At 46.3% G+C, this 25,989-nt stretch overlaps 1 protein-coding gene across 5 annotated transcripts in view; it reads left to right on the top strand.

Annotated features, from left to right (window-relative positions):
* CHD7 (chromodomain helicase DNA binding protein 7) overlaps nt 1-25,989 on the top strand; it is a 187,629-nt gene that overhangs the window by 81,163 nt on the left and 80,477 nt on the right. For all 5 annotated transcript variants that reach the window (XM_021089338.2, XM_021089337.2, XM_021089336.2 and 2 more), the window contains exon 3: nt 17,988-18,418. In XM_021089338.2, the coding sequence (XP_020944997.1) occupies nt 17,988-18,418 (431 nt within the window). The remainder of the gene's footprint in view (nt 1-17,987; nt 18,419-25,989) is intronic.

Below are 25,989 nucleotides of genomic sequence, written 5' to 3'. Positions count from 1 at the left end.
CACCGCAGGACCCCTTCTTACGCCTGATGCTGTGGGAGGGGCCATCTCCCCAGCTTGGTCTGTCTTTCACCAGGCTCTGAGAAGTTCCTGCTGCACCCCAAATGAGCCATGCACACTGCAGCCCTTCCCCTCCTCCCAGACACAGTGAATGGGTTCGAGTTCTTCTGGACCTTCCTGCCCCAGGACTTTCAATCCAGAACATTCACAGTAGTTCAGGGATTACTTGCTCTGTAACGTCTTTTCTGAGCTGCCACCTGTGGCGTCTGGGCTGTGCCCTGTGCCCACAGCAGGTGCGCTCTCTCCACGTGGCCACCACTCACCCGGGAAGGTGGCATGGCAGGGAAGGGCGTGGCTGCTGCTTCCTGGCTCTGTCACCTAGAAGCTGTGTGACCTTGAGTGCACAGCTTCCTGGGCCTCTGTTTTCTCATCTCTACCATGGGAATCATACTAGTACCTATGTAATGGCGTTGTTAGGATTATGTGACCTAATACACGCGGAAAGGAGCATAGAATTGTGCCTGGTGCATAGTATATTGTCTGTAAATGACTAGTGGCTTGTTCTTATGTTATTACTGCTCCTCTGACTATATTTTTGCTAAAACCCTCTGTTGCCTGAACTGCAGTCTGTGTTGAGTGTGGTGAGGGTTCCTGTCTGTCACCTTCTGGGTCATGTGCCAGTGCAGGGCACATACTTTCTGCCTTTGCTCAACCAGGGTGTGATGCTGAGACAGAGCCTGGGAGGGAGGAGGCGCCTGGGAGCGTGGGGAGGGTGAGACTTGGGAGGTACCTGTTTGAGGGGTGGCAGCTGGAAGATGCTGTGGAGGGTGGGCTGGAGGGCCCGACTACACGGGGGAGCTCAGGAAAGAGCCTGAACACTCTCTCGGGCAGAGCTGTCCAGTGGGCACGGGCTGTGAGCCCCAGGTGTTGTATAAAACCGCCTCATCGTCACATTAAAAAAGCAAAAAGAAACAGTGACATTCATTTCAATGTATTTTGTTTAATGTAATTCACCCAAAATATGGTTTCGGCAACTAATAATTGAATATACTTTCAACCAACAATCTTTAACACCAAAATTTTGGCGAGGTAGTTCCCATTTCCCCTAAGTCTGTGAGATCTGGTGTGATTTACACTCGGAGCCCCTCTCAGCTCAGACCACATTTCCAGGGCTCCACGGCCACACGTGTCTGGTGGCTGCCACCTCGGACCCCACGCCTTTGGGAGAATGGGTCAGGAACAAAGACGGCGGCGGTGTGTGGGGGGCATCAGGGAGGTAGAGTTGGGCCCCCACGTTGCCCACTTGCTTACCAGGTGAGGGTGGCCCTTCAGGGGAAGGAACACGAGGGTTTTGGTGTCTTTGTTTTCAGCAGTGATGGTGCAAGAGCTAGGATGCTCAGTGGTATCCTGCAGTTTGAGGTCTAGGTGGGCCACTAGGCTTAGTGGTTACAGAGCTTTATGACCTGGGGGTCTGGCACCTGGGACTGAAGCTCCTTAAACCCAGCATGGACCCCTGGACTGTCCATCCCTGCAGCTGATGGCCCACCCGGGCACCTCTCTCTGACTCCAGGCCTCTCTCTGGGTTCAGCCTGAGGTGGATACCACCTCCCCCTGGAGACGGGCTGTGGTCAGAGCCAAAAGAGAGGCATACACATGTCACAGTTTGCAAAAGTGCCTTAGCCTTTCATCCAAAGCTCCTGAAGTATTTCACAGTTCAGAGTCACTAGAATTTTTGTACATAAGATTTATGTACAGGAAAATTATAAGCCATTTTAGAGAAAAAGATATGATCAGCGTGGTTCAGCGGTTACTAGAGTGATGTCTGTACACTGCAGAGGGACGTTTGGTGCCTGTTGAGCCTTATTTAAGGATTCAGGGATGAGGTGAGAACCTCAGCCATCCACCCATCCATCGTTCTTTCTTCATGCATCAGTCGGCATTGTTGAGCATTTATAACATGCCAGCCACTATTTGAGGTCACGGAGGTATAGAAAGAAGCTATTCTCTCCTTTAGAAAGCCCAGTTACACAGTGATGTCAACTGCAGTGAAAAGAGAAATGCTGACTTGTATGGGAGTAGATACGCAACTTAATTATTTGTAGAGGTGGGAAGAGAGGTGATCCCTGAGTTAGAGGGACAGGAGCCGTGAAGGAGAAGTTTGTGCAGACATCGGGTAGAATATGGTCCTTTCAGGGGACAGCAGATGTTTCAGGGCTGCCTTGGACCAGTAAATAAAATGTGTGCTCATTTTACATACGCATTTATTGGTCCCTCAGTGGCTCATGGCGCCTTGGGGGCACAGCTCCCATGACTCCCGGAGGGCACACGCGTCAGGTCAGAGGCTGGAGGTGTGACATCGGGCTTAACATTTGAAGGAGGTTGAAGGAGGCTCGGGGAGATTTTGTATTCACTCAGTAAATACTTAGCCAATGGTATGTGTCAGTTCCTGCTGTAGGAGTTGGGGAGGTAGACACACACACACACACACACACACACACACACACACACACTTTCGTGTATGTACATGCATCTAGTACAGTTGACCCTTGAACAATGAACATGGGAGTTAGGGCACTGACCTTCTCCTCAGTTGAAGATCTGAGTATCACTTACAGTCGGCCCTTAGTATATGTACCTGGTCCCACTGTATCCACGGTTCCACATCTGTAGACTCAACCAATCTTGGATTGTATAGTGCCGTGGTGTTACTGTTGGAAAAAAATCCACATACGAGTGGACCAACAAAGTTCAAATCCATGTTGTTCAAGTGTCACCTGTGTGTATATACACACACATACATGCACAATACACATATACACATACATGTTCAGCACACACATGAATACACACATACATATACACATATGTATGCACACATACTATATGCACACCTATACACACACACATACATACACACATGTACAATAAGCACAATACATGTACACACGCACACACACACACAGTACACATATACACATACAGGTACACACATATATACACACATGCACACACACATACACACATACACATACAGGTACGCATACATATACACACATACATTACACACATATATGCATATGTATACACATATGTACATCTATACACACATGCACACATACATATATATACAGTGCAATACACATACATGTACACACATATGCACGCATACTTATCTGTAACTCATACATATGTATACACATACATTACAGTACACATACACACATGCACATGTATATTTACTTATGTATGCACAACACATACACACATGTACACACATGTACACACATACATATATACATACAGGTACACATACACATGTATACTCCTGTGCACATAAAAACCTGAGCATCGCTTGCTGCTGTCCTTCTGGGGCCTGTCGATAGTAAATAGGCAAGCAGTGTGAGATGTGTCACTCAGCCTGGTGATTCCAGCTGCAGAGATGAGAGAAGGAAGGCCTCAGGAAGAGGTCATGGTTCAGGTGAGTTTCGAAGGTGGAGTAGGATTTACCTGGGCGGAGAGGGTAGGGACAGGCATTCCAGGCAGGAGGAGTGACTGGTCTGGAGCATCGAGTTGGGGAGCAGAGCGCCTTTGAGTGAGGGCAGCTGATGGCCTCTGGGGCCCAGGGCTGGAAGGGGGTCATGGGGAGATTCCCAGCCTCAGGCGCACGAAGCGTCCACTCAGCTGGACTAAGTCACGAGGAGATTGGAGTTCTGGGGATGCCATGACCTGGGGGAAAACGCAGGGGAAGAGGGTCAGGAAAGGGCGGATGAGGGAAGAATGGTTGGGGACAAAGGAGAATAATTACTGTGCTAGCAAGGAGGCTTTCCCTCTCTAGCTTTGGTTTTTGAAAATTTTAAATCTGGAAGTTCTCTGATGGCCTAGCAGGTTGAAGCTCCTGCGTTCTCACCGCTATGGCTCTGGTTGCTGCTGTGCGGCGTAGGTTCAATCCCTGGCCCAGGAATTTTACTGCCTGTGTGGCAAAAAAGAAAAAAAAAAAAACAAAAACAAAAAAAAAGCAAGAGAGAACCTGAAATAAGTGTTGCAACTCTCATTAAAAAAAAAAATTTTTTTTTAAATCTACGGCAAGATTGAAGGCATAATGCAGTGAGCACCTAAAATCAGCCGTTTATTAATATTATGCCATATTTGCTTTACTTTGTTGATACCTAAGTCCCTTGAAGGAGGCAAGGGAGGTAGCCATGGAGAAATTTGGGTGTAGAGCTCTGAGGACAGAGGCAGCCTGTGCAAAGGCCCTGAGGTAGAAAGGCTTTGCTCTTTGTTGTTTGGCAGTCAGCAAGGGATCCCTGTGGTTGGGAAGAGTGTGGGTGGTGGGGAGAACCGTGGGCGAGGAGGTTAGGGAGGTGGCCAGTGTCCATGTCACTTGAGGCCTTGTAGGCCATGGCAAGGACTTTAGGTTTTACTGTGGATGAAATGAGGAGGTACTAGAGGTTTGGGGTAGAGATGTGACATGATCTGATTTACATTTTTGAAGCATCGTTCAGACTATGTAGCAAATAGACTGGGAGGGCAGGCCTGGGTCTCAGGGCTGTCACTGTGGTCCAGGCAAGGTCCCCTGTGCCAGGACAGGGTGGCGATGGAGATGTCTTTGGAGGCCACTTCCTGTCTGTGCTGAAGGCGGAGCCAAGAGGAGTCACACAGTGGATTGAAAGTGGTTCAGGAGACTAAATGGAGGGTCTGGGTACCGCCAGGTTTTTGGCTTCTGCTGCTGGTAACAGTTTGTGAAGATGGAGTTGGGCAGTGAAATCAAGAGTTAGTTTCAGAATTCATGGGTTGTGAGGTGCCTGCTGGGACGTGGAAGTGGCTCCGTCAGTTAGCTGTGGGGGGCAGTGTCAGTTCAGGGGAGTGGTCTGGTTCCAGAACGAGCTTTAGGAGCCATCTGCCTGTAGGTGGGCGGCATTGAGAGCAGTGACACCTGCTGAGGGAGAAAGCATAGATCTGGGACCCAACGTGGAGGCTCAGAGCACCTTGGGAATTACAGGTCGAGAAGTTGACAGGAACTCGGCACCAAAAGAGCCCATGAGGTAGGAGGGGGAGGGCTGTCTGGAGGTGACCAGTGTGAGCTGTGTCAGCTCCAGAGGTCACCTTGGGGAGGGCCATCCCAGTGGAATATTAGTGTGGCTCAATAGAACGCTGTCTCCTAGGAGGAGGGCCGCAAATCGTGTCACTCTTCTGAGGATTCTGTTTCTAAGGGGAGCAAGGAAAGGTGGCGAGAGTGGAGAGCGTGGGGTCAGGAAAGGCGCGATGAGTCACTGAGAGCCCAGTGGAAGTGGCGGGTGCTGAAGGCGGGAGGCGGGTCTGGGATGGGCAGGGAGCCCCAGAAGGAGGCAGCCGCTATTGAAATCGATCCCCGAGCCCGCCTTGTCCACTTCTGGTTTAAACAGTGTTGCTGCCAGGGTCCCACTGGGGGTGTAGGGGTGTTGGAAGCCAGCGCAGTTTGCCTGGTTTCCCTGGTGGGGGTTTCTGGCTCTGGAAGCTTGTGGCTCCTGGGTGATGAGTATCTGTTCTGCTGCCAGCTGCGCTTGGCTGCGTCTGTCGCGAGGGATTTAGGATCCCCTAAAATTCCCTGTCCCTGCCTCCCTGAAGTCATCACCGCCTCCCCCGCAAAACCTCAGCAGACCTTCCATGGGTTGGAGACACGCCCTGTCTGGGAGCCCTTCCGTGGGTCTGCTCGTGGTCCTGGGGCTCCTCTGAGTGACCTGCTTCCTTGTCCCCTTCCCTGTCACCTTCCCGTGGTTTATTTGGTGTGGATCCACCATTTCAGAGGTTCATAAACATGCATGAATTTTTATACCTAAGCTTTATTATTCAGTGCATGCTGAGATGTTTAATAAATATTATGACATGTTATATTGAGCAGAGACTAAACGTACTGGGAGAAAACTTAGTGGATGTTAGGTATCTACGAAGTGAGATTATGAATTATTGCAGTGCAGTTCTGAAAGTTTTCCTTTTTTGTTTATTTTCATTTTTATTTTTCCTTTTTCTTTCTATGGCTGCATCTGCGGCGTATAGAAGTTCCTGAGCCAGGGGTCAAATTGGCCAGCTGTTAGCCTACACCACAGCCACAGCAACACTGGATGCTTAATCCACTGAGCGAGGCCAGGGATCGAACCCACATCCTCATGGATACTCTGTTGGGTTCTTAACCCACTGAACCATGACAAGAACTCACAGTTTTCCTTCCTTTTTTTTTTTTTTTTTTTTTTTTAGTATAAATGGGAAAAGTAAATTGTGTATTTTAAGATTTCATTTATATTTCTAACTCTGGGATATTTTATTTAATTTGGGACTTTCTGTTGTTGTTTTTTAATGTCAGTTTTATCTTTTGTGTTTAAGAAACTTCCTTATCGTATCCCTCCGTAGTTGTCTTCACATCCCATTTCACTTTACACATGCTCATTTCTTTTTAGACATGTGGGGTAGTTCTCATTTATGCAGGGCTGAAGCCAGATTTTTAGCGGTAGAGAATATCACACTGTAGATTCTTAGAGTTAGGGGTCTTCACAGATCTGTCCATCTGTCCATCCTCTTCTTCACCTTCTAGACGGAAGTCAAGGCATCTTGAGATGACTGTCTTCACATTTGATTGTTAACCCCCCACCCCCCGCCAGTAAAGGCTCAAGAGCAAACCCAGTGGTGAGTCCAGCCTCCCGTTTCTCCTTCAGACAGCTTATCTCAGACAGGCTGCCAGCACGTGGAGGCCTAAGCCCAGGTGAGTGCCTGGCCAGTGCAGGTGTCCTCGGTGGGGGGCGCTGACCACACCAGCCGGAGAGATCCAGACTGGCTTCAGGCCACCTGGGCCAAGGCCACTCCGGCTGCCCCCATCCGGGTTAGCTGGGTCCTTCCTGGTTGGAGGCAAATCCTGTTGGCCAGCTCTCCCTGGGGATGGTGGTTGTAATGTTTACCAATCCTCGTGAGGTTGTTCCCAAGGTAATTTCTCTTTCTCTTTCTGAATTTGCTGCAATAGAAGCAAAAGAGAGAAAATTTAAGGTTCTCGAATTAGAGAAGTGGTTAGTGTTGCGTTGGACATTAGATGATTATTAAATTGTGCAACCACAGAGCTTATTATCCTAATACTTTTGAGTAACAGTGTAAAACCACCACAAGAAAGCCGTACTACTCCTTGGCATGCTGGCATTCGTACATCAGCATTGCTCAGACATTGCCTCCTGTTGTGAATACTTAATTCTTATTCACCCCCCAAATTATACTTTAAAAGGGAATATCAAAACATACGTATTTATCTTGCAGGCATAAGTGATATTTTGTCAGAAGCCATCTGAACTTAGGCATTTTCCAAAAAGTGATGAATTTTTAAATAGAAATACATAAAAATAGAAACAGATTCCTCAAATACGCATCACTATGTAACAGCATCTTTGTAGCATTTTCACATGGTTCGAGTATTTTCAAGTAGACCCAAGTATCTGAGAGCCCGCCAATGGATATTGACATTAAGGTGCGGGGTGGATCACAGAGCAGTTTAAACGGAAACAGCTTGGTTCAGAGGGCGCTGCTGTTTTATCACCATATTTAAAAATCTGTCCCACTTTTACTCCCTCAAACTGAGTTCAGGGATATAATGGATCCCATTATAGGTAAAAGGTCTGTGACTCAGCCATCGAGCTACTCAAACTCTTGGCTGTTTTAATTGCCACCATTAAAGCTTTAGTACTTTTATCTCATAAAAATAGATATCATTGATGTAGAATGTGTGCCTCTGCCCCGATGGTTAGCTAATCATCCATTCGTGGGTGAAGTTAGTTAAGTTTTATGCAGACGGGAAACTTGACGGAGATCACAAATGTGTTCAGATTTAGTCATTTAATTAAGACAGAAATCCATGTACTAGTAAGGGTAACATCTAGCTAGAATATTGTTTGAAAAGAAGCCTGTTTTCTTTGGGTGAGTTTTTTAACTGCATTTAATTGATGGGAAGATGGTGGATTTTTACAAAAACAAGTCATTCTTGAACTCAAGAGAATAGCGGTGTTTCTCTGGTTCTAATGCTGTGACTTCAACAATTCAAGGGAAACACCCGAGTCACTCTCTTGTCCCTGTCAGGCACATCCGTGTAAACATAAAGGATGGTAATTGGTGGTGTTTCCACGCCTATTTTCTGCAAAAGGGAAATATCAAGGTGGGAAGGAAACTCCAGGAACGCAGTGGGAGCTGAATGTTAAAAAGTGAAAAGCGACTTTGTTCTGGGCTTTCCCTTCAGTATGCTCAGTCTCGGTCATTCATTATTCACGTTGCTGTGCCCAAACAAGATGCAGTGTCTCTGAAGTAAGTGCATCGCAGGAAAGTCTAAGCTAACCACTCTGTACCCACGTATTCCTCTGTAGCACAAATAACAGCAAATGACTGGTGGGGCAGTTCATTAAGTTATTTTCTCTTCTGCACTGGTAATGGTGCAATTGTATTCGGTTAAGAGAAAAACATCTGACTGTAAAAGGGTCTCAAATCTGAAACAGTTCTAAAACTCAAACCTACCCACACAGAGCATTTGTGAGCTAATATACATAACCAGGCGTCTATTCTTGCCCAGCTGTGTAGATTCAATTATAATAATTTTCTCAGTTGCATAACATTGCTGTTTGTTTATTACTGCGTTATTAGTCAGTGAATGAACCTCCCTCTTTTTGACCCCTCAGCAGTGTTTATAAAATACTTAATTGCTTTGGTATCTTCTGTTTCGTGTGTAATTCCAGCTGGAAGGAGTCACGGGGACACAGTCCCCTCTAAGTGTTAAACCGTTTCCAAAGTGCAGCAGATTTTTTTTTTTTTTTTTAAATACGTATCAGGGACCTTTAATGTTGCTCATAGTGCAGTTTCTTTTCTTTTTCACTTTTTTCTTCTTCTTTTCTTTTTTAACTGGGATGAAGTGATTTTCTTTTAAAATCTCCTCCCCATGATGGTTTCAGTGCTGGTTAACTGTCTGACAGTGTCAACTGCAGTCTGCCTGTAACAGCGACACCCTTTATTCCACCTGGGTTCTTCCTGTCGAAGCGGGTCCCACCTCTGTCCAGCTGTTACTTTGCACCCAGCTCTGCCGTCATATCTTCCTCCTCTTTGAAGACACTTGGGCAGGTATGCGTGAGCCACAGGAATTAAATAACAGGTGTCATGGCTAAGCTGTGTGCTCTGCAGAGAGGTGGTCTGGATTGGATCCTTTTTTTTGTTTGTTTGTTTTTTGTTTTTTAACAGCCACACCCAGGGCATATGGGAAGTTCCTGGGTCAGGGATTGAATCTGAGCTGCAGCTGTGGCAATGCCAGATCCTTTAACCCACTGTGCTGGACTGGGGATTGAACCTGTACTTCTCTAGTAACTGGAGCTGCTGCAGTTGAATCCTTAACCCACTGTGCAACAGCGGGAACTCTAGCCTGTATCGAGTCTCGAGTCTTATAACCAGCTTTTTGTGACTTGGGACAGATGTGTTCACCTCGCTGTGTGCCTTAGTCTCCCATTTATAACACAAAGATAATTTTTAGGTAGTTGTGAGCCCAGAGCTGCTCTTGGTACAGAAGTGCTCAGTGTAACCATTGGTAGAGTAGCATCCCAAAGGGATAGGCAAGTCCTCTTGTGCTTTTGACCTTATTATGTGACAGACAAAGCTCTAGCATGGAAGGGGGATCCTGGATGGGGGGGGGGGGGGACCTGAAAAAAATTTGAGCTGCAGAGGGTTTTAAGGTGTGCATTGTGTGTTGCTGTATTGCCATAGATTTCATGGCTTAAAACAGCGTTTTCTGTGAGTCAGAACTTGGTCACAGCCCTGCTGACTCCTGTGCTCAGGGTCCCTTAGGTTCCAGGCAGATGTCAGGGCTGCGTTCCCACCTGGAGCCTCAGCTGCGCAGGAATTGGCTTCCAGGTCCCCTCAGGTGGTGGACAGAGTTCATCCCTGCGGCTCTGTGATGGGGCTCTGGCTCTCACAGGATGTTGCCTGGGGCACCCTTGGCTCCTGACCTCGGTGGCTTCCTCATGGCTGGCAACAGGGAGTGTCTGGCTCTCCAGGGGGGCCCACTCCCTCTTCACAAGCCCCCTGATTAAGTCATGCCCATGCACGATGATGTCTCCTTTGAGTAACTCATAACCAACTGATTGGGGCCCTTTAGTCATACCTGTGAAGTCCTTCCGGTGTGGTCGTGTTCTGCTGGCTGGAAGCCACAGGTCCCCTCATGGTCAGGAGGCAGAGATCGTGAGGTCGCCTTGAATTCTGCCTCCTGCAAGATGAGAATGGGCTTTTCTAGGGCCAAAGTAGTCCATCATTAAGCATTTATTGTCAACTGCATCCGCTAGACTCAGTGTCTGAATCCTGGAGAACTTGCCTAGTGTGTAAATTAGCTTTTATCACTGAGCTCGTTATAAATGGATTTTTCCCCCCTCAAAATTCTATTACTATTTCTACACAAACCCTTGGGCTCGTTCAGTGTGGAAGAGATACATTCCTTTCAGTCCACTGAGGTTTGGCTTTCTAAATTCATAGGAATGGCATCGCAAGTTACTTTTAACACTGACCGGTTTAGAATGGTAGAGACCTAAGTATAAACTGGAGGTAAATGAGTCTTTCAGAGCCAGACTCTGTACACTTTATCCGGCTTAAGGATCGAACTTTCTTTTTAGCTATGCCCGTGATAGCAAAAAAAAAAAAAAAAAAAAAAAAAAAACCCATGGAAGTGTACATAAAAAAAAAAAAGATTGAATTGAACTGAACTATTTTTAGTATGTAAATTTGGTCCTTGTCCTTAGGGCCTTGAATAGGATCTTTTTATGCAAAACACCTCGACCAGCCCGGAAGCACTGCTGTCTAGTTTTGTGCTGAGTTTGATCTCTGTTGAGCCGGGTAGCTTCAGCTCCACGTGTCTGCTGCCAAGTCCCAGCCTCCAGACACCCCTCTGAGAACAGTATGGACCTTAGAAATGACTTGATATAAGTAAGGCAAATGCCTGTGAACCAGGATTGGTTCTCTAGGTTCTCACGCTGTGGTATTTATGGAGTGGGTGCCAGTAAGGGCACCACACGAGAGGTGGCGAAGAAAGAACAAAGAGGTAGGGAGAGACGCCGCGTCCACCTTGTTAGGGACCCCGAGCATAGTCACTGTCATTTCTGTTCTGCCTTCTGGAAAGTGATGTCTGATAAAAGAAGGCGCTTGGTGATCTGCTGCCTCTGGGAACCACGACCTTGAGGACAGGAGGGGAAGCGTGACGTGTCTGAGATGCCTTTGGTGGGTCCTGGTTTAGTGGCTTGGTCAGGGACACCATGATGCCACAGTTGCAGACTCTGCTCCTTCCTGGGGGGCTGCCATGGTGGCAGATTGGGGGAGGGGCTGCTGACTGCAGGGGCTGCCCTCTGTGAGCGGCCCAGGAGGCCTAGGATTGCGCCCCGTTACTGTTATCGGTAGCTTTGAATTGTGCCGAGTTTGTACTGGTTCTGTGTCTCCCCGCCTGAAGGCGTGGCACTCCTCTGCCCACCCCTCCCGAAAAAACTAACCCATGTTAAAACATTATTCAAGTCTTCTCTAAACAGTTAAACCAATTTCCCCAGGTGCATGTGAAACAGTGGAAAAATATTGTAAAAAATCGAAATATCAGCATCACTTCAACTCTGTGCCGTGTGTGTGTGTGTGTGTGTGTGTGTGTGTGTGTGTGTGTGGTGTGTGGTGTGTGGTGTGTGTGTGTGTGTGTGTGTGTAGAGGGGCTGACAAACATGTTATTTCACTACATGGCTTTTAACTGCAAGCCTGTTGCTTGGTTTGGTGCCATTTCTAAGAAGTAGAATTTACCTGTTACCCCACTGGCATGGTGGCCACAGAGCTGCACCCTGCCCCGTGTGACAGCCTGGTGGCACAGACACAGGGAGGGTGCGGTGATGAGGCGGCCCCAAGTGAGGAACGTGGACAGACACCTGTTCTCCTCCACTGGGTGGAGTCCGATCAAGAGTCCAGCACTGGCGGGGCCTCAGAAACGCCACTGCATAGCATGCAGATGCCACGTGATGACACTTCCTATGGTATGTCCACCCGAAAGACTGGAAGGTGGTCAGTACTGAATATCCTACGGGAAGCTCCTTAACATTCATTTAACATGACCGCTTGGTTCAATATTTTCATTGTTTTGGACTCTAATTCAAAGTGAGTTTATAATGAAGATGCTGTAAAAGTAGCTCATGTGAATTTGCGGCTCTTTAAGATTTTGTTTGTATGACAGATCCATTCCAAAGACAGAAACGTAAGCAGAAAACCAAGGGTTCAGAAATGCCTTCAGATGATTTTTAAATGAGATACGTCATGGTAATTAATTTTTTTTCAATTCTAAAATTTAATGATTCAGAGGGACACCCTGAGATAAGATATTATGCTATTTCAAAATATATTTTATTTAGCTAAGTGATTACCTTCTCTGCATGTATATCATAACAGAAATTGTACGGGTCACCCTTACATTATCTTGATGTTCCTATTTCATTCTTACATTGGAGTATAATTGCAGTAAGCTGTTTCAGTACATTTATATAAAGTTATATTTAGTCATAATGTCACATGCTGTCTTTTAAAACATTTGATAATCACTGCTTTGAGATAGGCTCTCTTACTCGGTCATCCCAGCTGCAGAGGTGATGGGTTTGCCTGCTTTGGCTGTATCAGTATAATCCAGAGTGTATTTTGAAGAACATTTTTATTCACGATATTCCTGGAAAAAGAATGCCATGGTTAAATACGCGTAGGACATACTGTGTACTCTCCGCCCTCAGGGTGTAGGAAGGGCTTGGAGAATTCTGCCCTAAAGAAAACCGCTTAGCTTTGGTTAGCCCGGAATTCTCAAACCTCATGTGACCCAAGTCTTCTTTTCTTGGAACAGCTTTTACAACCCTCAACTTAAAAAAGTGTTGTGCTATACTGTTCGCCTTCTCAAGTCATAAGACCAACAAGCGTGATACTATTCATGTTTGTGTTTGTGTTCATAAAAGCATTCACGCAATACCTATTTTTTCCCTAAAAATTGTCTTTAAGAATGAGCTGAATAAAACTAACTGGTATATAAGGGCTTGAACTTGAGGCCCTGACTCTCATACCAGATTTAGTCAAGCAGAAAATATCCTAGTCCTCGATTCCTTTTAAAAAACGATTTTGGTCCTTACTATCTTATATCAAAGAATCACAGTTAAAAATTATTTCAGTGGACCATTCACACTGGTATCTGCTCACCTTGATCTCCCTCCCACAGAGGGTTTTAAAAGCTGTTGTGATGCATTTTTGTGGCTTCAGTCATGCTGTCCTGGATGTGGTTTGTTGTTCGGGGGGTCCACTGGGGAGGGGGCCTCGGCCGGTGTCTGCCTCCCCTGCAGCTCCAGCCTGGCGGGCTGCTTTTCAGGAAGCCTCCTTGGTGTCGGCCAGCCGCTGGGTGCTTCTCTCTCCCTGGCAGGTACCGTGGCTGCCTGGCTTACTGCTAAATCCTCAGACATTTGCTAGATGAATAGAAGAATTGGGCACCAGATATTACTGAGTGCCCTTCCTCTGATGAATGTCATTGAGAAAAGATGTTAAAATCTCCGTGGGACTCTGCTGAATGCTCTTTGAACCCTGGTACACTCTTTTGGCTGCAGATTGAGTTCTAGTGTTTTTGCTGGAATTCCTTTTTAGAATCTAAAGAGTGCAGAGGGACTGAGAAGTGCAGAAATACAGGTGAAGAAGGGCAGTCATAGAAACGTGTCTCCAAAGGCATTTTAAAAAAATCTGGAAAACCGAATTGTACTTTTTGGCCTTAAATTACTACTTAATGTTTGTATTTCTACAAGCCATTTATGTCACAGTGTGTTTCAGGCTTGTGTTGGTCGTTGTGGGTCTTACGTGGTCATAGCTTCTCCCTGAGCATCTTAGTTTCTCTGAGAGCCTGAGCCCCTCCCTCACTTCATCTTAATTTGCGGGGAGGGACCTGCTCCCCCGGAAGTGTGTTGTTACCATCATCCAATTGGTAGTATCTTTGCTTTATTTTAAAGTAGTGTTTTGGGAGTTCCCTTCATGGCTCAGCAGTTAACGAACCTGACTAGTATCCGTGAGGACACAGATTCGATCCCTGGCTTTGCTTAGTAGGTTAAGGATCCAGTGTTGCTGTGAGCCGTGTGTAGGTTGCAGATGCAGCTTGGATCCTGAGTCGCTGTGGCTGTGGCTGGTAGCTGTAGCTTATTCGACCCCTAGCCTGGGAACGTCCATATGCCGTGGGAGCAGCCCTAGAAAAGGCAAAAAGACAAAAAAAAAAAAAAAATTGTTGATTAAAACAAAACGTGATTAAGTAAGATAATCCTTTTGTTAGAAAGGCTGGTTAATGTGGGAGGGAAAGCCCACCAGAGATGGATGAAAAGTTTCTTCCACGTTTTCTCAAGTTCCTGTGATGAAGGCTCCTGAGCTTTTGGGGTCACTTTTGCTTAAAGGAAACAGAAGGTTTGGCCTCACCATCTCCATCCCAGCTCTCCTTTGGTTAAATTTGCATCCTGTCTCTTCGGTTTTATAAAAGACTTATTTATATATTTGTCTAATTTATGCATTATGAAAATGGAGTTAAGGATAAAAGCAATTATCTCTAGTTTCTTGTAATTTTTTTGGACAGCACATACCTTGGATCTTTTTTATTTATTGCTCAAAAGTCAGTCATTCTGTTTTAGTTCCAAAAACCCAGGACACCATCCTTATATATTCCGCAGTGTTCTTCTGAAAGGCATATGGAATTATGACAGAAAAATGTGTCAAGCAGAAAGTCCTGTTGGGTGTACTTAAAAGTACCTTTGGCATCTAGCATCCTCTACCTTTCCCCTAATAAATGAGAGGTTTTAGGAATGCCCTATATGGTCATATCAGATGTTAATGGCATTGATTACCTGTCAGGAAGTGGGAATTGATGGCAAAATGTCCGCTGTAAAATTAAATAGCATTAGAGGAGACTGTACCATGCGTGGGGGTGGGAGGGGGGCACGGCTGGGCCTGGGAGGCTTTGTCAGGGTATTACTGTGAGCTCCAGGTTTTTCCCCCACATGATTAAGGCAGGCCATCTGTTCTTTGTTAAATGTTTACAAAAACAGCTTTTCTCTAAAAGATTTAAGGAGATGTGGGTCTGGTAAACACTATAATATTTCTGAGCACCTTTTCCACCCTATTTCAGATAGAACCGAAACATAATTCTACCGCAGAACAAACAGGATTAATATCTCTTTTCGTATCCGATCTTTATGTTCTTTTCCCCCTCTTATGGGAGATTAAATTTTTAAGGGATATTAATTTATGGCTTCATTTATTGCCGAAAGGAGTATCCAAAATGATTTGTATGCTAAAGGGCAGATAAATTTTCCCTCTTTTGGTATCATGTGCTACATGCTTTTTCTAATTCCCAAACTCGGACCAGGTATCTCTCATCAGAGGCTGGCACTGGGTTGCCGGAGTTAATGCCGTGCAGATTAAAGACGGGTACACGCACCTGGAATTAATTCCCCATCTGAAGCTGTGAGCATTGTTTTCTGGTAGACTTTCCTCTTCCCTCCCCTTTCCCGGAAATGCTTTTTCTTCCATTTCCTGAGAAATAGCTTGTCCCACATAAGTTTGATCTCTCCGTCTCTTACAAAAAGATGTGGGTTCTTCCTGTTTCCTTACACTAGGAAACACTGTGTATGGGACAGGGAACTCCACTTGAGCAACTTAGATGAGGAAGAGTTCGGTTGGATCCCAAGACTTCTCGGCTCATGATAGTTTGGATAGCTCCTCGGGTGACCTTTTCAGAGTGTTTGTGAGGGAAACACAGAGGGCAGGTGGGTGAGTTTCTCCAGGACTTGACCTTGGGTGGACCCAGCACGGGCCCTTGCTTCTCCTGCACGTTCCCTGAGCCTCCTACCGCCACCCCCCAGGTCTTCCTCTCTCAGCTCTAAGCAAGGGAGGTATGTATTTTAAGGTTTTCTAAGACCGTCAGATTTATTAAGAGACTTTGGAAATCATCGAAACCAAACTCTTCGTTTTGCAGAGGAAGAAAATGAGAGAAATGATTTTCCTAGATAATAGAGCCTATGGCAGAGGCTGAACTGGAATCTTCTCTCACTCACAGTTGTGGTCTCTTCTTATCCCAGTGCAGATGGGGAACTAAGTGTAGGTTTCTACAGGGACCATAGTAGGTTTCACTGGGACCAAGTATAACCAGTTTCTTTTCAGGCAGTGACTTTTTTTTTTTTTTTTTTTTTTTGTAATGTTTTTTGGGTCACCAAACGCTTTGAAAATAAAGCAAAGCCTGTGGCACTTTTCCCAGAAGGAGGCCCTGTGGGGGCTTTCAGGAGGCAGACGGAGTCAGACGAGCGCTGGATTTAGGAAACTTAGATCCACGGGTCAACTCCGTCCCCCTCTGTGTGGCCTCAAGCAGCCACGTGGCTTCCTCACCTTCTGCTTCTTTTCTGAAAAATGGGGGCAGATCTTCACATTTTGGTGTGAGGTTCAGGTGAACTAACTCCTGAAAGCACCTCGATCAGTACATGGCAGGAAGCAGCTGCTCAGTAGGCGTTGGTTGGTTGGAATCGGATTTGGACTTTGTGGGTGCTGAGCGCGGCTCCTGGGCTCCTCACGAGTCCTCTGTAGACCTGGACCCCTGCTGCCCTGAGGCTCTTCTCTTCGAGGTTGTGGGTCCCAGTTATGTGACTTGCGTTCCCTGACACGTCCTCTACCTGGCACACCTGCGTCCACGCAAGCTCTTCGGGCTGGCATGGGGGTTGGAGGGTGTCCGGGTCGGGTGCTTTCTTAGCACGTGCCCACACACACTGCGAGATGGTTCTGCACACGCTGGCGGCTGTTGTTACCGTTGCTGATTTTATCACGGAGACTCTTAGGTGTCTGGAGGAGCACGTGAAAAAGGCAGAAAATGAGTGGCATTTGCAGATAGAACATTTTCAAGTGTTGCATTGTCAAGTGAAGGCTGATTGGATGTTCAAGTTTACAGGGGAGACAGAAGGACCTCTACCCCTGCCCTGATTTGGGCCATGAGCTGTGAGGCTGAGTCCTGACCACTCTGCATCCCCTCCCATGTGTGGGTGTCCTCCAGGCTGTTCAAGGCCATTTCTGGGTTTAGTCCTGGTGGATGATCTCTGCAGGGCATGTCCAACTGACTATTTCGGTGTTTTTCTCTCTCTCTCTCTCAGTAAGATTTGGAAATGTAAAGCTTTAATAACTTAAGAAAAACATTATCTGCTTTTCCTATCAGTACAAGAAATCTAACCCAGTCAAACACATTACGTTTGTGTATCTACATTTTTTTTCCCCCATGGCTTCGCCTCTGACTTGCTGAAGTTCTGGGGCCAGGAATCAAACCCATGCCACAACTGCAATCTGAGCCACAGCAGTGACAACACTGGATCCTAAACTTGCTGCCCACCAAGGGAACTACCGTATATCTGCTTTTAATTTGATATTTGAATGCCATTTAAATCAGAAATGACCTGTACTTTGTAAGATTTATGTGTTTACACTCAGGTTTCAAACTTTCACAGTATCTGATTCTTATAAGGCTCAGTATACTTGTTCTTTTTCAAAGTGACTTCATTGTATATCTTTAATTAGAGTTCCCATCACTGCATGGGGGAAAATTCCACTTGAATTCCGTCTTTGTGGCTTAGCTTTTGCTACTGTTTCATCCTTCACCACTTCCTACTTAGGTGCTAAGAACATGGAAAGTGTCTTTAGCTGAATGAGAAATTTTCTTCCTCCTAAATGGAATTTTTTACTGTATCACCACGTTGCCCTCTTTAACACTGTCGATCTAAAAGCTTTCTTGTTGAAGAAATGTATTTTTTTTGGACGGGAGAAAATGATAGATTTCATGACTGTGGAGTTGGTGAAGTTTGCTACCTTGAGTATAGAGTAAGTTTCAGAAGCACAGCCACTAACTTTCAGTTCCTTTCTTCACTACAAAGAATGATAAACTAATTTCAATTCCTATTTGTGTCTCTTAGCATTCTCCATCGGAGCCCTTTCTAGAGAAACCAGTGCCGGATATGACTCAGGTTAGTGGACCGAACGCCCAGCTAGTGAAGAGTGATGATTACCTGCCGTCCATAGAACAGCAGCCACAGCAGAAGAAGAAGAAAAAGAAAAACAACCACATCGTTGCAGAGGATCCCAGTAAAAGTTTCGGTAAAGATGACGTCCCTGGTGGGGTTGATACCCAGGAACTAAACAGGAACTCACTAGATGGGTCCCAAGAAGAAAAAAAGAAAAAGAAAAGGCCGAAGGCAAAAAAAGATCCCAAGGAACCGAAAGACCCCAAGGAGAAAAAAGAGCCCAAGGAACCCAAGACCCCAAAAGCCCCCAAGATTCCCAAAGAGCCAAAGGAAAAGAAAGCAAAAACTGCCACGCCAAAACCCAAATCCAGCAAAAAGTCAAGGTAGGCTCTTGCCAGAGGCAGCTGCTACCCGACACAGTAGAGAAGCGAGACAGTGGCAGCGGAAGGAGCGGGCCTGGGGCGGGATGCGGGAGGGGCGCTTGAACTTTTGTCCTCATTGGTGAGGTTCTCTCTCTCAGACCCACATTGAAAAGTTAAGGTTTCGATGCATTCTAAAATTTAAGACTCAGTTACTGTGAACTGTTGATTTGGTTGGCAGGTTTTTAGAAACATTACTGGACAAACCTTGTTGATTGTTTTAAAATCAGTCTCTTGTATTTGTGTGGAAATCTGTCATTTGACAAATCGGGCCGAGTTACCAACATTTGTAAGCTCAGCCACCCCACCCCCCATCCCACCTCCCCACCCCCTGCCTCATTTTCAGTGACAATGCAAAACGGGGTAAGAAGGATTATGGAAGCAAGGAGGGTCACTGTATTTCACTAGGCTTTTCAGCCCTGCTTCCCAGAAGTTGAAACAGGAGAATTAATTCTCTCCACTTGGCAGACAGAGTGAGCCTTCCAGGGGCAGGGTTGAAATCCTGGTGGGCAACGTGGGAGGAATCAAATAGCAGTTCTCCATTCGACATGCATTCGAGTTTAGCGTGAATTTCAGGTCCTAGGAAATAGCCTGCTGCACGCCATACTTCCCCGCCAACGCTCTGACCCCCCAGAAGGCATATTTATTCAGTAAGAAAAGCCGAGAGGAGAAGACATTGAGGACTAATTTTTTTCATTTGTACCGAACATTTCTTACAACTGTTCTGAACCAGTTCCAAACATCTGAATCTATTTTTCAGAATATGGCTCATGTTAGAAGATATAGTTTCCAGATGGAAGTATGGTCAGACTTGGTTAATCTGAACCTGTTTGCAAACTCCATTAGAAAACACACCCACCTCCCACCCCCAGCACACACATGCTGGTGTGCGCATGCGCGCACACACACACACACACACACCTGCGTGCTCCAGCCCTGCAATTGATGTGCGTGATGCAGGCTTTGCGAGCTCGCTGGCTTGTAAGCCTTTGGCTTGTGGGCTTTCCTGTGTGTTACAGGCAGGTACAGAGAGAGGGGTGGTTTCTGTGACTAGAAAGATGCTGCACAGTGAAAGAACAAACTTGGATTTTCAGCTTCCTGCTAAAAAGTATCTAAACAACTCAATACATGATTCTCTAGTATTTTGAAAGTTTGAATCATAGCCATTAAAAAATATTTGTCATCAGTACTTTTTATGGTGCCAAAATAAGTGAATTGCAGTTGGTGCTTCACATCCACTGGTCCTGCATCCATGGATACAGAGGGCTGACCGTGCTGCATCTTTTTATCTAAGGGACTTGAGCATCTGCAGATTTTGATATCCACTGGGGTCCTGGAACCAGTTCCTTGTGGTTATCACTGTATGTTCAATAACTCAGTCTTATAGGTAACTTAATATTTGCATTTACTTGGAGCATTCTTTGATGCTTCAGTATGTGGTCTCTTAAAAACCATTCATTTTTTTTTTCTCTTTATAAACACTCTTATACACTCACAATCAATTATCAATTCTGTTTTCAGCTACTTAAGTATTTTTGTAGGTGCTTACTATTTGTAGGTACTGTGTCAAGTCTTAGGGATGTGGGCTGGGAGACATGGTTAGAGTTGGTCTGATTTATGGTCTGATTTATGAGGGGTGTTTAAAAATACATAATCACTTAGATATATGGACTGTGCTTTTGCTAGGAGGAAGCATGTGCTTTATTTCTCCTAAGGAGGGAGAAATCAAAGAAAAACCTAAGAAGCATGTATTTAAAAAAAAAAACAAAACTCAAAAATGTATCCTAAAGAAGCTTTCTCGAGCACAGACTGACTGTAGCCTCAAGATACATGTCTTCAATTTTTATCTTAATTTTTTGAATTCATCACCTAATGGTTAAAAACTGACAAGGAAAACCCCCACTGTATCTTGGATCCTTGTCCTAAATGTCCAAGTGTATTCCTTCCAGCTCTCAGTCTCCTCACACCGACCCTGTCTTTAAAAGCAGGCTTTAGCATACCTTTATGTCTGGCCCTATAGAGTACATCGGGGTGGATAGTAAATTACCGTGTTTAATAACGGGGCTTGTTGAGATTTCCCTAGTGACCATAAACCACCACTAGGAACTTGGGGCATGGAATCCCGTCGGTCCTGGGGGCGCCCCCCCCCCGCCCCCCGCCCCGGTGCAGCTGCACATATGCCATTGGCCGCAGAGAAGCCTTCAGTGCAGCCCATCAGCCTGCCCTCAGCCTGGCCTGGGGCAGGAGTCCCTTTGCAGGAGTTTGGTGTTGCCGAGCCTGAGTGATGGCCAGAGTCTCTGGCTTCTGGCAGGAGAGAGGTGCGTGATTATCTTCTCCCAGGAGGAAAGTCTAGTATTTCTCTCCTCCTTCTTGCCTTTGCCTCACAGGTGCACTTAATGCCTCCTATAGTTGTTGTTCTTGCAGTGGTGTGACAGTCACCGAGCGGAAACATGTCCTTAGAGTACCGACATGTGTGCCTGAGAAGAGGGCCGAGAGTGTTTGGGGCGCCTCAGCTGGCCCCGGGCGACCTGACCCCCTGTTGGGCCACTTGCTGATTTAGGGTGAAGTGGGGTGAGGACATTTCTGAGAGGTTTTGCTGCAGGTGATGCTCAGACCGGATGACTCTCCAGGAACATGGTAGCTGACTAGGGATGTTCATGAAATTGACAAGCCAGCTGGCTACTTTGTTGGGCTCCAGTGTTTCTGCTGGTCAGGTGGTGATGGGGGTAGCTCCAGTGGTGGTCTCGTTCCTCTGTCTGGAAAGGAAGGAGCATCCCTGAAGCAGGGATCAGCAGCTTGCATACAGCTACATGTAAATTCCGACTAGCATAGCAGAATAATTATGTAAATTGAATATGCAGTGATGAAGGTAATAGGGGGTTTGGGTTATGTTAGTACTGGGGTTGAATTGCCATAGCAGTTTGCTTTTAAGCACTGGAATACAGCAGTGGCAATTTTGTTTTGCAAAATGTTATGTGATACCAGTTATTTCCATCCTTGAATACGTTAACTTGATGAATTTGTTTATACAGAAAATAATTCTCCTACAGAGGGCTGAGACAGAGGGGATCAGCAGACATGAAATGAAAAATTTGCCGTTAGAAGTACTCACATCTTTCCTGTTGAGCCCTGTAGGCCGAATCCTTGGTGAGATTCTGCTCACAGACGCGGCTGTCCTTTGAGCGGGTGGGGACTGCAGTGACCCACTGTTGTCTGCATTGTGTCCTGCAGGCGGGTGCTCGTTGTGTGCCATTCACACACTCCTGGGCAGAGAGAACGTGAGCTGTCGTTTGTGGGGCTGACCTCCCCGCATGTCCTCCTCACGGCCTGTCATCCCACTTCACTCCTTGGAGTCACCGAGGCTTGAATTTGTGGCCATTCCCAGGGAACCGGCCTTTTCGGCAACCAAAATATGACTGGCTCTGTCTTGGCCCCGCAGGGAAAGAAGCTGCCCACAAGCTGGTGCATAGAGTGGCAGTGACACAACAAAAGGTGCCAGCATTTCTGAAAGAGACATTGAAAATCTTGATGAAAAAACTGGGCCTCATTCCTTTTTTCTAGTTGGGACTGTGTCTCCCCATCTTCCCATTCTACGTCAACTGTGCATTTTTTTTCTGTTTTTCTGGTGCCCTCTCCAGGTGTCTTGACAGCTTTCAAATGCTGGCACTTAATACTGAAGATAAAAGAGATTCTGTGGCCTGGAGAGGATGCCCCTTTGCCCATGGACGGGTCCGTGGGGCTGTGGTCTTTGTTCAGCATGTTTTCCGTTGTGTGTGCTTGGGCCTTGGGAAACGAGAGAGAATTTGGAGGAAGTGCTTCCTCTGAATGGCTCTCGAAGGATTTAGTGGCCGATTTAGCCACAGAAAGATTCTTTGAATGTACTTAAAGAAGGGAACTCGGCCAGAGGTTGTGACTGGACTACAGAAGCTTCGGCTCAGGGCAGCGGTGGAGAGTTGCAGGTTCTAGGAGCTCGTCGAGTCTTTGCCCTCCCCTCCCCCGCAGCCAGTGTTACAGTAAATAGAAAACGGAGATTGTTTCCTATTACACTAGAAAGTAAAGGTACTCTTCTTGTTTTACTCATTGAGTACTAAAAACACACAAAGTGGCTTTTTGTTTGTTTATTTTTTTTTTTTTTCAGGCCACACTATCATTAATATTTATGTTGTGACTTTATTCTGAGGAGCTTGGCTTTTCAGATGGCATTTTCTCAATTGTGATCTAAGAGAGCAGTGGCCTTTACCTGAGACATATTTTTATTCAGCCAGCAAGCCCAGTGGTGGTGTATCTTGGTAAACTGATATATATGTTATAATGTGCTCTTATCCATGTGAAATTTCTCAGACACGAAAGCAAACCCTGAGAGTGATTTGCTGATGAGTACAGGAAACCTAGCTAGTCAGATACATCCCTGTCAGGTGCAAAGGCAATGAAATAAAGCAAACCCAAAGGTTTTCTTCTTTCTGTTTTCTTGTTCCTTCTTTTACTTACACACCATGACTTAGTTCTGAGCCACGACATTGGGTAGTTGGACAGACTGAATTTAGTATGTTGACTACCACGCCCGCAAAAGAGAGTGGAGGGCTCTCTAAGGTATGGTCACAGAAAGGACTTCTGAGCCCTTTCAAGAGGCTCAAGGGCAAGAATGAGGTAGAGAAAGTGTCTGAGAGTGTCGCATGTCTGCCCGCTGGCCTGCCCTGTCCGGTCCTGGGCATTGATGCAGCCGGGCGCCCCTTCCAGCTGCTCCGGGAGATGGTCTTTGACAGAGGGGCCATGGGATGGTCTTAGGCCCAGTCTTTCTTTCCTTCAGGACCACCACAGAGGCTTCCCTTGGCCAGTGATAGGCCACATCCTGACCCTTCTTCTGTCCGATTTGTCTTAAATCAGCAGAATGGGCAGGGAGGCAGGCCCATCCGCTGTTGTTATACAGACCCTGACATCATTGACCACAGAGCTGCAGTTCGCACTCTTTGAGGGGACGGAATGCCCAACAACACAGGCCCCAAAGCGAGCCCCTCAAGCTGGTACTCTGTGCTGGGTGTGTGACGGGCCACCCTGGGCCTGCCGGGAACTTGTTTCTGCCCACCCAGCGGACTGCAGAGCAGTGGCCCGCTGCCCTTGTGGTTCATGTAGCGAGTGGAGGTGGGTCCCCCTTCAGCTCTCCTCACACCTGTCTGCTGAAGGCTGAGATGAGGCGGCCCTGGCGGCAGTGGGATCGTGAAGGGCAGTGTTTCTGGAGACGCATTGCTTCGGAGTCTTTCTGAAGTGAAATGTTAGGGTGGAAGGTGCGTTGCCATAGTTGATGTGCTTGTGATGTTAGAGTTGGAAGGAGCAGAGGGAGTCATGGGCCGATTTTTTAAATGATATGCAACTGCTCTTCAAAGTAGGAAATTGTGTACAGTTGCACACCTTGCCACGTGATACGTAAAGATCTTTTTGCTCCTTGTCTTCTGCCCAGACAGAGGCCCTGTGAGGCCTTGCTTGTGCAAAGCCTCTGTGGGAGCGCTGGTCATGTGAGGGGCCAGCCCTCACTCCAGCCACCTTTCTATGGAATTCTCTGTGACTTAGCTCTAAAATGTTATTAGACAGGGAGTGAGAGGGTGTGATTAAGAAAAAGGACATTCTTCCCTCTCTCATGTTAGAAAGCCAGCACCCTGGAACTTGCGTTAAGATGCTGGCCCTCAGTGTATGCAGCCTGATTCCTATGGGAACAGGGTGACGTGTTGGAGTGCTGCTGCTTCTGCTGGGGTGGGTGGTGAGATTTTTCTCCTGTAGGCCTTACCATTCGCTCTGCCAACTTCTCCACCTGCCTACACCACCTGATTAAAATGGGGTCGGGCTGCCTGTCTCTGGTTGTCTCAGCAGCCAGGCAGATCAGAGAAGAGGATTATGTGTTAGGGAGTGGAGTTCTGCCTGCTAATGCAGCCCTGACTATCCCCTTCCTGGGCGTGGAGAAGAGTAGCATCTTAGCACCTGGCACCAGCAGCCAAATATCAGCTCTCCTGTTTGGTGCTTGGAAGAACATGCGTTGAAAGGCACCCTTTGTGCGCCAGTTGTGTGGAGTAGATTTACCCGATCCTTTCTGTTGTGTTGCGGTGCCAGGCGGGACCAGGGTGGCTCACATTGACGTGGGGCCCCTGTGGTGGATGACATCAGCTCACAGACTTGGCTTCCATCTGACTTCAGGGAGATCTTAATTCAGTCCATAGAACTCAGTAACCTTTAGATTTTCAATGGCAATTCTTGCCTGCATGTCTTTTTTCCACTGAGAATGTGTTCAACCTAAAAAATGGGCTTAGCTCTTTCAGAAGAATGTTCTACTGTACTTCCTTCATTTTTAAAAAACATTCTTTAAACAATGGCCAACTGGAGTGCTCCTCAGGACAGGATTCCAATGTCATTGGGCGGTGACCCAGGGTTGGTCCCAAGTCACAGAAGACATTCACTAGGGAAGGTTTCCAAGATAAAGCAACTCCTCAAAGGCCAGGCCAGAGCTGGACCAGAGGAGGTCCCCCCACACAGGGAGGCGGGGTCCCAGGATGCAGGCTCAGGCTCTGGAGCTGGGCAGGTTCCAGCCCAGTCCTGGGCTCCACGTTTCCTTGGTTGAGCACCACTGCTTTGACCCTCAGTTTCCTCATCCTTGGACAGTCTGGTTGTAAGCTGTATGGACTAGATGGAGCATGTTGAGTTTGAAACACACTTTTTTAAAATATATATATATATATATATATAATTATTTTTATTTTTTCCATTAGAGCTGGCTTACAGTGTCAATTTTCTACTGTACAGCAAGGCGATCCAGTTACACATACATGTATACATTTTTTTTCTCACATTGTCATGCTCCATCCTAAGTGACTAGATATAGTTCCTAGTGCTATACAGCAGGATCTCATTGCTTATCCATTCCAAAGGCAAGAGTTTGCATCTATTAACCCCAAATTCCCAGTCCCTCCCATTCCCTTCCTCTCCCCCGAGGCAACTGCAAGTCTATTCTCCATGTCCATGATTTTCTTTTCTGTGGAAGGTTCATTTGTGCCATATATTAGATTCTAGATATAAGTGATATCATATGGTATTTGACTTTCTCTTTCTGACTTCACTTAGTATGAGAGTCTCTAGTTCCATCCATGCTGCTGCAAATGGCATTATTTTGTTCTTTTTCATGGCCGAGTAGTATTCCATTGTGTGTGTGTGTGTGTGTGTGTGTGTGTGTGTGTGTGTGTGTGTGTGTAGCACATCTTATAATCATGTGTTGATGGATATTTAGGTTGTGAAACACACATTTTAAATGAAAGTGAGTTAGATTTCTGTGTCTTGTCTTCGAATTTCCCTTCTTAGAAAGTAAATGTCCTTTGGAGTTCTTGACGCTGTAAGGGCTACTTAAGGTAACCGTTTAGATTAAATTGTTTGTCTTAGAGGCAGAGAACTTTTAAAAAGTCTGTTGATGATTTGTCATTACAATGTTTGCTCAGAAGTGAAATGGAATCCCCTCTCCCTATCCCGCTTCACGTTTCAGCTCTTCGTTTTCTTTCTCA

This window comes from Sus scrofa, chromosome 4 (genome assembly GCF_054392235.1).
Source record: "Sus scrofa isolate SSC_HxYL_T2T_F1_AM1 chromosome 4, Sscrofa_HxYL_maternal_Yorkshire_Landrace_v2.0, whole genome shotgun sequence".
NCBI classification, from domain to species: Eukaryota; Metazoa; Chordata; class Mammalia; order Artiodactyla; family Suidae; genus Sus; species Sus scrofa.
Note: the sequence above shows the minus strand (reverse complement) of the source record. Positions and strands in the feature narration are given on the sequence as shown.